At 57.2% G+C, this 12,844-nt stretch overlaps 5 protein-coding genes across 9 annotated transcripts; 2 read left to right on the forward strand and 3 right to left on the reverse strand.

The window, feature by feature from the left end:
• Positions 1–127: 127 nt before the first annotated feature.
• H310_08020 (hypothetical protein) lies at positions 128–2,978 on the forward strand. Of its 3 annotated transcripts, none has more exons than XM_008873617.1 (8): positions 128–707; positions 815–905; positions 953–1,408; positions 1,455–1,581; positions 1,643–1,833; positions 1,911–1,974; positions 2,038–2,227; positions 2,289–2,978. In XM_008873617.1, exons 1-8 carry the CDS (start codon positions 186–188, stop codon positions 2,745–2,747), a joined length of 2,100 nt encoding a protein of 699 aa, XP_008871839.1. In that variant the 5' UTR covers positions 128–185; the 3' UTR covers positions 2,748–2,978. The 3 variants fall into 3 exon arrangements, with proteins under 3 accessions (XP_008871839.1, XP_008871841.1, XP_008871840.1); XM_008873619.1 differs by having other exon boundaries at positions 128–678; positions 740–905; XM_008873618.1 differs by having other exon boundaries at positions 128–905.
• Positions 2,866–3,768, reverse strand: H310_08021 (hypothetical protein). Its single transcript, XM_008873620.1, has one exon. It carries the CDS (start codon positions 3,725–3,727, stop codon positions 2,993–2,995), a length of 735 nt encoding a protein of 244 aa, XP_008871842.1. The 5' UTR covers positions 3,728–3,768; the 3' UTR covers positions 2,866–2,992.
• Positions 3,769–5,029: 1,261 nt separating this feature from the next.
• On the reverse strand, positions 5,030–9,057 carry H310_08022. Of its 2 annotated transcripts, none has more exons than XM_008873622.1 (8): positions 7,355–9,057; positions 7,122–7,310; positions 6,040–7,062; positions 5,933–5,987; positions 5,823–5,878; positions 5,443–5,773; positions 5,287–5,391; positions 5,030–5,228 (listed from the first exon to the last, which is right to left on the reverse strand). In XM_008873622.1, the coding sequence occupies exons 1-8, from the start codon at positions 9,033–9,035 to the stop codon at positions 5,108–5,110; spliced, it is 3,561 nt and encodes a 1,186-aa protein (XP_008871844.1). In that variant the 5' UTR covers positions 9,036–9,057; the 3' UTR covers positions 5,030–5,107. The 2 variants fall into 2 exon arrangements, with proteins under 2 accessions (XP_008871844.1, XP_008871843.1); XM_008873621.1 differs by having other exon boundaries at positions 7,107–7,310.
• Positions 9,058–9,185: 128 nt separating this feature from the next.
• Positions 9,186–12,208, reverse strand: H310_08023. 2 transcript variants are annotated; one of them, XM_008873623.1, is made up of 11 exons: positions 11,997–12,208; positions 11,751–11,941; positions 11,106–11,694; positions 10,867–11,058; positions 10,733–10,819; positions 10,630–10,687; positions 10,504–10,578; positions 10,313–10,451; positions 10,079–10,265; positions 9,856–10,026; positions 9,186–9,796 (listed from the first exon to the last, which is right to left on the reverse strand). In XM_008873623.1, the coding sequence occupies exons 1-11, from the start codon at positions 12,183–12,185 to the stop codon at positions 9,686–9,688; spliced, it is 1,989 nt and encodes a 662-aa protein (XP_008871845.1). In that variant the 5' UTR covers positions 12,186–12,208; the 3' UTR covers positions 9,186–9,685. The 2 variants fall into 2 exon arrangements, with proteins under 2 accessions (XP_008871845.1, XP_008871846.1); XM_008873624.1 differs by having other exon boundaries at positions 10,079–10,451.
• On the forward strand, positions 9,246–9,740 carry H310_08024 (hypothetical protein; the record flags this gene model as incomplete). Its single annotated transcript, XM_008873625.1, has 1 exon — positions 9,246–9,740. The coding sequence occupies one exon, from the start codon at positions 9,246–9,248 to the stop codon at positions 9,636–9,638; it is 393 nt and encodes a 130-aa protein (XP_008871847.1). The 3' UTR covers positions 9,639–9,740.
• Positions 12,209–12,844: the final 636 nt, after the last annotated feature.

Here is a 12,844-nt window from a genome sequence, read left to right on the forward strand (position 1 = left end):
AAATTCTATGCCCTTAAAATACATTATCTAGTAAGGAATAGAATATGATCAATATAATACACCATGCGATCCTATAAATTGTGTCGTGATGGGTCCGGTCGTGATGCCATTGATTCCTTGTGAAACGCTCGAGTCGACATTGTTGCTTGGCGTCCTCAAATACGCGATCGACGAGACCAGCAGCCATGATCAAGCGCAGTTCCATTCTTGGCATGATCGCGGCGGCGGCGGCCGGTTTGATTCCGTTTAATGGCTGGTACCACTGCGAGATGAATTCGATCGACTACATGTACGTTCGTGCGTCAGCGTCGTCGAAAGCATCGCATCGCCATGTTCCGTTCATGAACGTCGAGCCGTCGCTCGTCCACAGCCGCACAGCCAGTCATAGCGGAATGCGCCAGTTGAACTCTTATACAAACTACGAATGCGGCGAGTTCCAAATGCCCATGTGCCACGAAGAAGTCTGCCACGACTCCCGCGGAAAAACGATCGATGTGTTCGTCAAACGAAAACTCGCCAACCCCGAACGAGTAGCCGAGATCGGCAAAGAAAAAGTGCTGTGGGTCATGCAGGGCGGTCCTGGAGACTCGTCTACGGCCATGGAGCAGCTCATGTCGTCGTTGTACTGGGAAATGAATGAGACCGTGTCCATCTACACGATGGACCATCGCGGGACAGGTCGCAGCAATCGTCTCGTTTGCAATGCCGTACGTGTCGTTCGCCGACCTTTTCGTGATAGATCGCCGCTCGCTACCCGTTCCTCGCGAACGTTGCTGTGCACCGCTCGTCGTCTCAGCCGCGATCTTCATGGTAGGCGGAAGCCATGACAAGTGGGAGTTCGGGGGGCCTTGGCATCACCGCCGAAGAATACCCCGCTTGCATTCAAGATCTGCTTTTTCAAATGGGTGAGTCCCTGGCAACGTACTTGAGCCGTGCTCAGAACGAATCGTAGACAACCATACCAATGCGTTCTCTGTGACGAGTGCCGCCTATGACCTGAAAAAAGTGATCGAAGACACCCAAGCGGGCAATGCCCAAGTGTTTGTGTACGCACTGAGCTACGGCACGTACCTGGTCGAGCGTCTGATGCAACTGGAGTCGCCGGCCATCGCCGGCTACGTCGTCGACAGCGTCGTGAGTCAGAGCGCGCCGGATTTCGCCCACATGGCGACCTTTTCCAACTGGGATAAGGATGTCGCAATTGTGGGCGACCGGTTCCTTGCGCTGTGCGGCACCGACGCATTCTGCAGCGCCAAATTCAACCATGCAAATGTGTCTCAAGTCACGTGGGGCTTGTATGCATCGCTCGACAACGCCGCGGCAGGTGGCCGAGGTACCAACACGTGTGCCGACATGGTCGACGACTTGGGCGTCGGCGCGCCGTCCGACTCGCTGCGGTCGCTCTTGGGTACATGGACTGATCGAGAACATCCGTGTGACCGATTTCGACGTAGGCACGATGCTGCAAAGCCCGACGTTTCGAGAGCTCATTCCGCCGCTCGTGTATCGTTTGGTGCGATGCCATGCCAAGGACGTCGAGGTTGTTCAAACATTTCTCGACAAGTACGTCCGTGAAGAAGGGTACGTCGGCATGGCTGAGCAACGCTACGTTCGTTGCTGACGATCGTGGGGCGACTTGTAGGCGCTGGAGTGTGCGAGGGCCGGGCGAAGACTCGACGCTGTACTATTCGGAGCTCCTGTACGGGCTCATCGTGTACTCGGAGATGTGGCAGCACCCCACGCCGTCGTACCAAGCGCTGTTCGATTCATTTCGCCAAGGCATCATGGGCGGAGACACGTATGCTCTCGTGCAAAGTTACTGCACGTTTACAGGTACGTGGTGGTCGGCCAGCATCGTCGCCAACGTGCCGCCCATGCCAAGAGTTGGGTTCTCACCTCGACCGTCGTAGGCTCGGTCGATGCTGCGTGTGCCGAATTCAACTTGCCGCCCAGTGCGCCATTTCGATATGAGCCGTACGTTTTGTTGACCTCGACGACTTGCACGACTTGGAGCCCGACCACCACCGACTTGCGTAGAGATATCTTTTGGAACGTGACCGCCACCGTCCCAGCACATGCCTCGGCACTGCTCATGGCCGGCGGCCTCGACCCTCAAACAGAAATTCGATACGCCCGAGCTCAGTACGCAGACATGAAGGGCCATCGGCGCTTGATTGAGTTTCCCCAAGCTGCCCACTGCACGACGTTTTCCACCCATCGCACCACGGTATCTCCTTCCCGCTTGTCCATGGCAAGGAGGCGAAGCTGAAATGGATCGTTGTCTCCAGGGCGGCAACACGTGCGGCGTTAAAGTCCTGGCGTCGTACGTCCTTTCTAGTGGAGTGCTCGATGCTGTCGACACGTCCTGCCTCGACGAGATCATTCCCGTTCGATTTGACAGCGTTGGTGGGAATGGGTACGCGGCCGCGTACTTTGGCACGGCCGACGCGTTCGACGGTGAAACGTCGCACTACACGTACGTCCAGCAAGCTGCGAAGAAAGGGCTCCATGGAACAATCCCCCAAAGCACGGAATGGGTCGTTGCTGTCGGGTTCTTGTCCGCAGCAGTCGTGATGGCAGTTGCCGTCGCCGTGCGATCGTCGGTCCACCTCCGTCGGCTACGAATCAAGTGCGAAGCCGAGACCAGGTCAACCGATCCCGCCGTTTTCATGCCCGGCATCGCGCACGACTTGACCGACGACGAAGATCGCACGCCTGGGACTCCTCCGGACCCCGTCGTCGTGTAATTGAACGTGGAGACGTCATGTCATGAGCGTCGACTGCGCCGAGTTGATAAAACCAGCGGGGTTTCGAGGTTCATGTGGACTGTTGTGATTGGCCGAAATTATACTTGCCACAGTTTGATTGGTTGCGAGCATGACGTCATGTTTACATAAAGATGGGGAGGTTTCAGAATGGGCGCTTGCCGCCGTTGGGTCGGCGACGGCGAGGTCGCGGCGCGCCAAGAGCATTGCGGTGATAAGTAGTATATTTATGCTATCGAGGAGTAGACCGCATCTCTCTTGGCGGTCTCGGACGTGTTCACCTGGCCGACGTTGTAGCGCTCGATGGTAAGATTCAGAATCTCCAACCCGTTGGCGGCAGCACTGTCTTGTGCGGCTGCTGCGTCATCTTTGATGAGCATGCTGTGTGGGCTCGGTTGAATGTGCGGGTGATGGAACACGCCATGGTCCGCAGGGTGCAACATGTGCGACTGCGCTTCCTTGTCGTTGGCCAACTGTCGGTTGTGTCGACAGCAGTACCCGCCGTTGCGTGCATGCGTCTGGCACCCGTCCATCTTGCATTTGCGTCCTCCGCCGTGGCGAACACACTTGTGCCGTGCATGCGCCATCTTGGTACATCCTTCTTCCGTGCACTTCTTCTTGATGCTACCCGTGCCATGCTTGGAGCAAAAGTTGCCGAGGCGGGCGTTGCCAGAGCACCCCTCTTGCTTGCATTGCTTCTTACCGCCGTGTCGCACACACAAGTTGCGGGCATACACTTGATTCTGGCAGTCCGCGATGAGGCATCGGGCTCGATTGCGGTGAAACACGCATTTCCATGACCCTGGCTGGACTTCTTTGTGGCAATCGTTGAAGAAACACGTGCGGGAGGGCGGGAATCGGTGGTGCGGTTCCGCGGCAGACGAATGGTGAAGTGACACGGCGGTGGCGGCCGCGAGGGCGGCGGCGTGTTGGTCGCTGCTGCAGATGTACGCGAGGTCCATCGAACGTGGTTGGCCAAGGTGTTGTCAGATTGTATTGTGGCCGCGGATGGAATGTGGTCGTAACAATCGAGTACAGACGACATGGATTTAATTTAATTTTCTCATTTTAATGCATCAAATCGAACTCAATAGATTCCTCCTATACATTTAAATGCTGCCATGGATCGTGTCCGTCCATTTTATTCCTTGGGACCAACCCCCTAACGTTTTTTGAAAAACGCACTTGTGCGAACGTCGGCGAAGGCTCAGAACATGGGCCGTTCGTTGGACAATGCTAGACGTGGCGTCGTGCTACCCCCCGAACATGTTCGCAATGACTTCGTCGCACCCCGCGACGTTACTCTACACGTTGCCCGCTCGCCATGCGCGGCAGCGCTCGATGATTCGAATGCGACACGCCATGGGGACAGTACATTGCCTCCCATGGCGACAATGGTTACGCTGTCCTCAAGGGAAAAACGCATTGCGTTAAATGCTTTCGCTACAAAGATCTTTGAACGGTGGATGAGTCGACGACGAATGCTGCTGGCACGGCGGACGACCATGGCACGAGGCCGGCAGACGCACGTCGCCTCCATCTCTTGGGCTATCGCCCGTGTCGCAGCGTAGCGCATGCAAACGGAATCGCCGTCAATGTCGCATTGTCCACCCGATTCTGTTCGGCGCGTTACACAAGTGAAACAGCACAGCAAGATCCCAGCTTCTACTTGACTGTGAATGGTGGCGCGGCGAGTGTGGGGGGTGAGTGACAACACTGCCGTCACAGATGACACCTCCGCTGGGGCGTGCGATGGTCAAGTTCAGCGCTTGCTGGGTCGATCTGGTTGGCCTCGATCGTCTCGCTGGCCTCTGTTGACGCGTGTAATGGGTGAGATTCTTTCCACCAATCAAATCGCGCGACATCGTAGATCTCGAGTCGGATTGGATGAAATCATTGTGTCGGGTTGTGTTGGCCCAGCGCATCAACCGTCGTCACATGCTGTCGAACCCGATCTGCCCAAACTGGCGAGTGCCATCCCCCATGGCTGCCGATGGAGCCTAGACCTAGTGGTCGCGAGTGTGCTGCGCGATGGGCTTCTAGCGCCAGGATGGAAGTGATTTGATGTTTACGTAGCAACGGCCAGGCCTGTCTTGACAAGACATCGTTTGCGATGTTTGTACCATCGTGCTGCGACATCAAGAGAGCCCCGCATGTCGTGGCTCACTCGATGGGCCAACGCATGCTGCAATGCAGTTGAATGAGAATCTCCACGGAGCTTTCGTGCCGCACGTGCTGCTTTTCCATGGCCCCAACAGTACAAGTTGCCACTGCCATGCTCTCGAGTTCGGTGACGTACTCTTTATCAGGTCTGTCTGTCGTAAAAAAACATCGTCGAATTACTACGTCGCGCCTTGTGGATCGAGCTGCGGGCCCGGCATGAATCGCAGCAAGATGGGCGTGTTGGCACTCATCGACGTGGCGAGAATTTCCTGAACTTTGTCGCCATCGCGCCGCCCGATTCTATCCAAGTTTTGTCACAACCTATACGTTTGGATTTCAAGTCGTTGGGGAAGCGTACGAGATGGCCCAGATCGACACATCCGTGTCTTCGGAGGCCAGGACAACGGGGGCATCGTCTGTGCTGACAACAATCATCCCGTGTGCCCCCAACTGCTGCACGACCCTACTCGTGTGCAACGTCACAGCATCTCACGCGCATCAAGTCCGTCGTTACTTGGCTTTCGCACCAAATGAGCACGCCCCGCGTCGGATGACCACCACTGATCCTTTGCCCCGCACGGTGATATCATCGCGATGGCACGCGGTTTGAATTGGGGTGGAGTACACGACTTGAAATGGTTGCGATTCGCGCACGGGCGTTCCAAACAAAGCGGGAATATACTCGATCAAAGTCGTGGTTGAGGCGTTCTGGCTCACGTGCCAAAGCATCAACGAGGCCATCTGCGGCGCCGAAGAGTCTTCAAGGTCGACGTTGGAATGGTCGAGTCGTGGGGTAGGCAACGGCGGGGCCAGCTTTGATGCAGGCATCCGTTCCCAGGTCGCGGCTACAACTGGAGCGTCAAGGAACGAACTACGCCCATTGCTTGACCGTACATGCCCGTTCGAATTCGAGCACAGCCAAGAGCATGTCGCCTTCGTCCCTCGGCATCCTGCGCCTCTCGTAATCAGCACGCATGAAGAATCGCTCAGACGTTCGTTCGTACATGGCAACCGGGAGCGGCAGCACGTCGACACGTGGCATGTTTCGTGGAAATGTTCCTGGGCGCCTCACGTTGTCAGTGTCGAGAGGGCGACGTGTGCGAGGACGCACCTGGCCCTGCCACATTATTCGCCAACACAACCCCATCCCCCTTCGCGTGCAGGACGTGGTGGGCTTTGTCTGTGAAGGAACAGCCTCCTCGAATGGCCACCACAATGACGACATCGCCTAAGGCCGCTGGGGGCAAACGCAGCTTGAAGCAACTGGACACGGGCGACGCTGCCACCAGCGTAACGTTGGTCGATGCCATGGACGTGCTCCATTCCGCCACGTCGAGCGGCACGACCCAGTCCTTGAGTACGGGTGGGGCTTGCACGACGAGCCGAGTGATTTGGGGCTCGTCGGCGGTGATACCAGCGTCGTCGCGAGAGTTCGCCGAGCCGCGCGCAGTGCGAAATACCAATCTCTTTGGAAACGCCGCCTGGGTGTACCACACGACGACTTGATGCGGGCCCATCAGCGACACGTTCTTGTCGTTGATTCCAACGAGCTGGTCTCGAACGGCCACCGTCGGGAACCGGCAATGCGACTCCACCGCCTTGACCACGGTTGTCGTGGCGATTTGGCGGTCCCACACAATGCCAATGGGCCCAGGCGCCGCGACTTGAATTTCATACTGCACGATTTCGCCAGCTTGGCGCTTCGATCGGACAGTGGACAGCGGGACAAGTTGCCACGCTTCGCGCCGCGCTTCCTCGACCGGGTCCTGCACCGCCGCAGCGCCCGACGCGTCCCCTTCCGCAAGATGGTGTGCATTCGACAGTGACGTGGATGGAGGCAACGACTCAGTTGTTACTTCATCGACGTCGACTGGAGGCGCATACAGCAGCAGCGTGCGCGGCGGCGACGTCGCTTTGTAGTGTGCCAAGGCGTCCCGCGGTCCAAGAGCAGTCACGTTGTCTTCGTTGACGAAAAGCAATTGATCGCCTTTCTCCATGACGTTGAGGCGATGGGCAACGGATCCCGGTTCAAGTCCGTGAACGACCGTGCGAAAGTCGGCTGCGTTCAGGTCCCAGTAGATCCCCACGGGGCTTTGCACGTCCGGCAGCGTTACTTCGTACCAGAACGCGACGCCTATTGTACGAGCGATGAGCCGGTTCGGAAAAGACCAAGACGACCTTGGCGCCGGAGACCAGGGACATCTGCGTGCGCCGCGAGGGGAAAATCATGATGCCGCGCTGCTGTGGGCAGAGGGGCCGGGGTTTCAGTCTTGTTGTCGGAGGCTGCAGGCGGAAGAGCCACTGCCGTGGCTGGTTCTACGCCAAACCGGAGGGTCTTGGGCCACGACGACGAGATGTAGACCGGAACGACTCCAGTGGGACCTAACCCACTCGGTTCAACACTGCCTTTGGCGGAAATTGCAAACCTAACGCCCTCACGTTCACCCCGTTGATGGCGATGAGATGATCGCGCGGCTCGAGGCAGTCGAGGGCGGCGGCGGGCGAGTGCGGTTCGACGGAATCGATGACAGTGCGATCGCCTACGTCGGCGTTCCAGTTGATTCCCAGCCGCGTTTTGGTTGGAAACACAACATCAAACTCAAACGCGGCCCCGAGCTTGCGCTGGTCTGCGACCGATAGCACTTGGACGGGTAACTCTGGTGCGGTCTCCATGACGTGTGCCGATGGAAGACTGTCGACGGCGACGTGCGGGTTGTCTTCTATCCGAACTGGAGTGATAATCGCTGAAGCAGGTTCCGTTGGAGCTGAGCGACTCCCGCTCCCGTCACGGACGGGCTCGTCACCATCGTCGTGCGCGATGGCCGCATCCGTCAAAGCTGCATGATCGCTCGAAGGAGATGCGCTCGATGCGGCCGGCACGTTGATTTCGACGCGAGTCGAATGGTTCACCAGTGCGGCGCCGTCGGTCGGTTGCATGTGGTGCCGTGAGCTACCGATCGCATCCGCCACGTCGTTTCCTTGGCCGTCAGCGCGCAATGAGTCGTCATCATCGTCTTGTGCAATGTTTACAACGAGCGGAAGTTGGTACACGTCAGATTTGGGTCGGTGGGTGGGCTTGGATGAGGTAGTCTCCACCGATGTGCTGCCGTTGGCAGCGACGGTGCCGTGGAACCTAGTCGCAGCCTCGGGCACACCTGCAGGCGCTGCGAAAGACGCCTCGTCGCGAATTAGTACTTGCGGGTGGCTGGGGTTCGCCGCTGCCAATTGTTTCAGCGCTGCCACTCGCGATGGCTCGAAGGGCTCAAATACTATTGTGGTCGCATTCAGGACCTCAACCAGGACAAATCCACTCAATTGATTTCCCTGTCCTGCGTTGTCGACCAACGGCAACAGCGCACGTGTGCCTGGCTCGCCATCCAGCAACGCATCTAGTTGTTGCAGAGCAATGGGAGTCTTGTCGGCAGCAACGAGCCGATCGGTCACGGCAATGCCGAGTGACTCTGCTGGAGGTAATACAGGGTCGAGGGAGGCGACGCGAAGATGGACAGCTTCAGCGCTTTGAACATAAACGGCTTCCACGCGGCACCGCATCCTGACGAGATCCTCGAACGGCACGCGAAACCGAAGCGCGTCGTCCGGATCATCTGCTGCGACGTTGGCATACGGTGTGTCGGCGTGTTTCGTGTGTACAGCGGTACTGCGTCGACTTTGGGTCGGCTCAAACGTGATGGAGGACGGGTGGGCGATCGTCAGCCGCACAAACCCACTCAGCACACGAACTTCGTCGTCGTCGGCGTCGCGAAAGAGAGGGACGATGTGAGATGTCCCTGCCCCAGATTCAGCAATTTCTTCGAACGATTTGATAGAAACGAGGCGAGCGTCCACGGCAACAAGGCGATCGGATGGGGCGGCAACGAGTTGGAATGCCTTCGCGTGTGTCGAGTCAAGTCTTGAGGTAGACGTCGATGACGCGTTGCACACTTGGCTGCCGACGTCGAACACGTCGTGTACACGCAGCTGCACGGACTCATTGACCAGAACGGCGGTCATGGCGTATTTCTCAAGAGTAAACGGGACCTCAAAGTACAGATTGGACGCTGTTTGCGCCAAGAGACACACCGCTCCCAGGATGCGGCGACCGCGCATATCGCGATCGAAGCTGTTCGAGATACGTTTTAAATGTTGATAAGAGCACCAATCAAATCCTAATTTTACGATAGGATCATTTCATTGGCTAAAATGAAACTCCAACAACGAATCCAATTATTCTGAACAAAATTCACACTTTGAATTCGCCAAAATTGTACTGAAGTATATGCCATGGAAATCTCGAAACGGCGCAATTGTCGACGAAAGATGTTGCTGGCGGTGGGCCGACTGGTGATGATGGTGGTCGGCCTCGGCGGCTCTGTGTCTGCAGCGGAAGTTGGCGCAGCAGCCAAGGTTCCTGTCTACCCGTACCTCGTCGAGTGTTTTTGTAACACGACCGTGACGTCCCAAGTCACAGTGATCACAACCGACGCGTCTCAGAACACCCAAGCCGCGACAGTCGACATCCCGTCCTGCATCGACGATGTTTTCGCTACAACCGGGATTCGCTGGTACCTCAACGGTCCATTCGATCCAGCCATCACGTACTGGCCAACGTCGACTCCCGTCAACTACGACGGCGACCGCAGTGCCATCCGACTCATTCGGCTCGGGTATCGGTGCCAGAAGACGGCGCTAGGGGACTCGTCCTTGCTGTGACAAGACTCCCGCGTGATGCCATCTTCGTTATATATATATCTGTCTAGTTAGCGTCGCTGGTGCTGCTTCTTGTACTTGATAAAGCGCAAGAGGTTGAGTCGTGTCTCCTTCGCGTGCGCAATCAACTCGCGGTCGAGGGATTTGGCCTCGCTCTTGATCTGCGCATCACACAAATTGTTTCATCAGCATCGATCGGGGCAGCGTGGAATGTTGGTACCTTGGACTTCATGCCGGCGCTGACGTGCTCCAGTGCCGTCAAGAAATTGACCTCGTGGAAGACTGCGTCGTACTGTTCGTCCGAGTATATGTCAAAGAGCGCATTGAGAACTTCGCAGACGACGGCGAGGTCGGTGTCACGCAGCACAGTGCTGAGGCATGTTGCAAGCACCTGGGTGGACGGTTCAGATTTAAGTGCTGCAAGAACGACTGAAAAAGGAGACCTTGTTCTCTGGCAGAGAGTGCGGCTTCTTTCCGAGCGTGCCGATGAGGCGCACCGCGCACGACCGCGCTTCCACGGACGGGGATGCTTGCGCACTCGCCAGGACGGCGCCCAAATGCTCGGGCGCCACTTCAAGCGGAATGTTATCGTCGACCGACCGCAGAACCAACGCACTCAACGCAGCCATCCTGTTTTTCCACCGTCATCACGTAAACTCTCAAAGACGATGGCGTACACTGCCGCATCGACGTCGCCCGTGCTGGCCTGGTCCGGCTGGAACATTGCCTTCGACTCTTCGTGCTTGACCTGGACGTCTGCGTACAGCGCCAGGACCACTCGAAAAACTTGGTTCAAGTCGCACCCTCGAGTCAAATCTACAAAGTTCAAAATCATTCGTAGCCGTCCATGTGCGACACCTCGTCGTACCAGCGACAGACAAGTGCGCAGTCAAGTTGGTCAGGCAGTTGAGCGCGCGCTCTCGGATCGCGGCAAAGTCGTCAACTGCATCAACCAGCCACAAGTCAGGCCACAGTAACTACCATCACGTCCTACCGACTGGGGCCGCCAAGTGCGCAGGCACCGTCACGACACTCTGCACGATGCTGTACACCTACAGCGTTGTCATGCGTTTGCCACGGCATGGAGGAGCGAGTACATGGGGCAAGATATTCTGGGCACCAAACACTTGAGCGGGAACGGATACGGGGCGGCATACTTCAGTGGTGCCTTGCGCTTGTGCAGCCTACATGACAAAGAGATGACTGGATGAGCCATCACAAATCCGCGCACCGCTTCCATGCCGTCTTCGTCGTCGCTAGCCCATTCGTCCACGTCGCCCGAATCCACGTTGGCCAGCATGTTGCTGAGCAACTCGAGGCCCAGCGTCAAGATATGGACGTTATCGCGCCACGATCGAACAACAGCGACCGCTTTCTTGACCTTGTCGACGTGCTCTTTCTCGTCCACGTCGTCGTCAGCATACTACACCCTTGTGAGAAGGTCAAGGCTCACAATGCACACAAACACACCACTTCAACCGTGCCATAGTCTTCCTGGGACAGAGCCCACTGCTCGGACGCGGCTTGGGCTTGCCCGACGACTCCGATCGGGTCGTACGCCACAGCGCTCTGCAAAACCGGCAACAGCATCTCGACGCTCTGCGCGTTGTCGAGCACGTTTGGCAGGTTGATTGCGACGCCAATTGCTGTCAAGCGGAGCTTGGTCGAGTGCTCAGGCGCTTGGAGGATTTGCAGCAACGTGAGCGGCAACTCCGCCGGCAACGATTGAATCAAGTCCGGATTATTGTCGCTCAGTACGAGCAAAAGCTTCATCGTTTCGAGGTGCAGAAGGGGTTGCTTGGGCAAGTGTAGCGAACGAAGCATCGCAGGCAGCAACACGTGGCGCTGGTGCGTCACTTGGATGAGGGCCAACGAGCAACTCTCGCACAAGTTGGTGAGCAATGCAAACACTTGCTCGAGGATCGGGACTGCGTGCGGCGTCGCTTTCACGTCGAGGTTTTCCGTGGCGTATTCGATAACTAGTTTGATGCACGGCGTCATGATGTCTTCGTTCGTCATCGATTCAGACACGTCGAGTCCACCGAACGCACTGATGTTGCTAGTGAAACACAAAAACGACTGTCAGATTCGTCCGCAAGTTGCGCTATGCCGTACCGAAGAGCGCCCACTGCATGCAGGCGTACGAGGGTGGACGGGTCCACGGCTCGCGGCAGCAGCTTCTTCAATAGTCCAGCATGGAGCAGCTTTTGCAACATTTTCAGCTTGTCGGGGGTTCCGTCTCCTGCAAAGAACGACGCCAACGCAACACACGTGGCTTCACGGACAGATCCTTGCAGGTTGGTCAACTGCGTCGGAGATTCAGACATGAGAAAACATGGCGCACCGACAAGCACGACCTACCCCAGAGAGGAAGTCCGGGACTTGTTTCTTGCCATGGACAGCAGCGTCGATCGCGGTGGACCCATCGTTGGCGTCAACTTCATCGTCCAAGCCTTCCATGGCATCGTCAATCTCCGCTTGGGAAGGGCCGCCCGTGGGAGGCGCGATGTTCTTGTGGCTGATGTTGCGGCGCTTCTTCACCTTGCCCATGATCGTGCCGCTCCAACTTTGGCGAGATGCGTGATCGCTGCTGGCCAATCCGGCCCAACCATCAAACATCCACCAATCAGAATGATGGATTCAAATCTAGGGATCGCTGATTGGCTACTCATTCTACCCGTGACCTTTGGCGAAAGAGCTGTGGGAACGAGCCCAAGGGCACGACGCCCTCGACCAGGTGCTTCAAGCGCAAGGAACGCACTGCGCGATCCATTCGTCGTGCGATGGGGTCGGCTGGGTGCGATGTGACGGCGCCGATCTGCACGTAGAGCACGCCACCTACCTCTACAGCGAGACCACATGACGCGCACGACGAAATTCATCGATTCAGTCGTCCCTCGCACCCATGTCCACCCTACATTCTTCTCGTGCAAACCCACCACCGTGAAACGACCGCCGCGTTCGCCGTCGCATGCATGCGATGATCGCAGTAGGGCGAAGGTCACGTGAAAAACTATCTTCGACCTGTCCAACGGAACACTCGGCGGAGTGGAACTTCTTCTCAGCCTGTGGCCCGCCTCCACGATGGCGTCGTTTTTACCGCCGATTCGTCCGGCCTGCCTGCATGGAGTCGACCGTCGCATCCTGCTGCCAAGCCGACGGATTGCATTGTCGCAGTTTCACCCGGTGTCACGCCTGAATGTTCGCGA

The sequence above is a fragment of the Aphanomyces invadans genome (assembly GCF_000520115.1).
Source record: "Aphanomyces invadans strain NJM9701 unplaced genomic scaffold supercont1.16, whole genome shotgun sequence".
Taxonomy (NCBI): Eukaryota; Oomycota; class Saprolegniomycetes; order Saprolegniales; family Verrucalvaceae; genus Aphanomyces; species Aphanomyces invadans.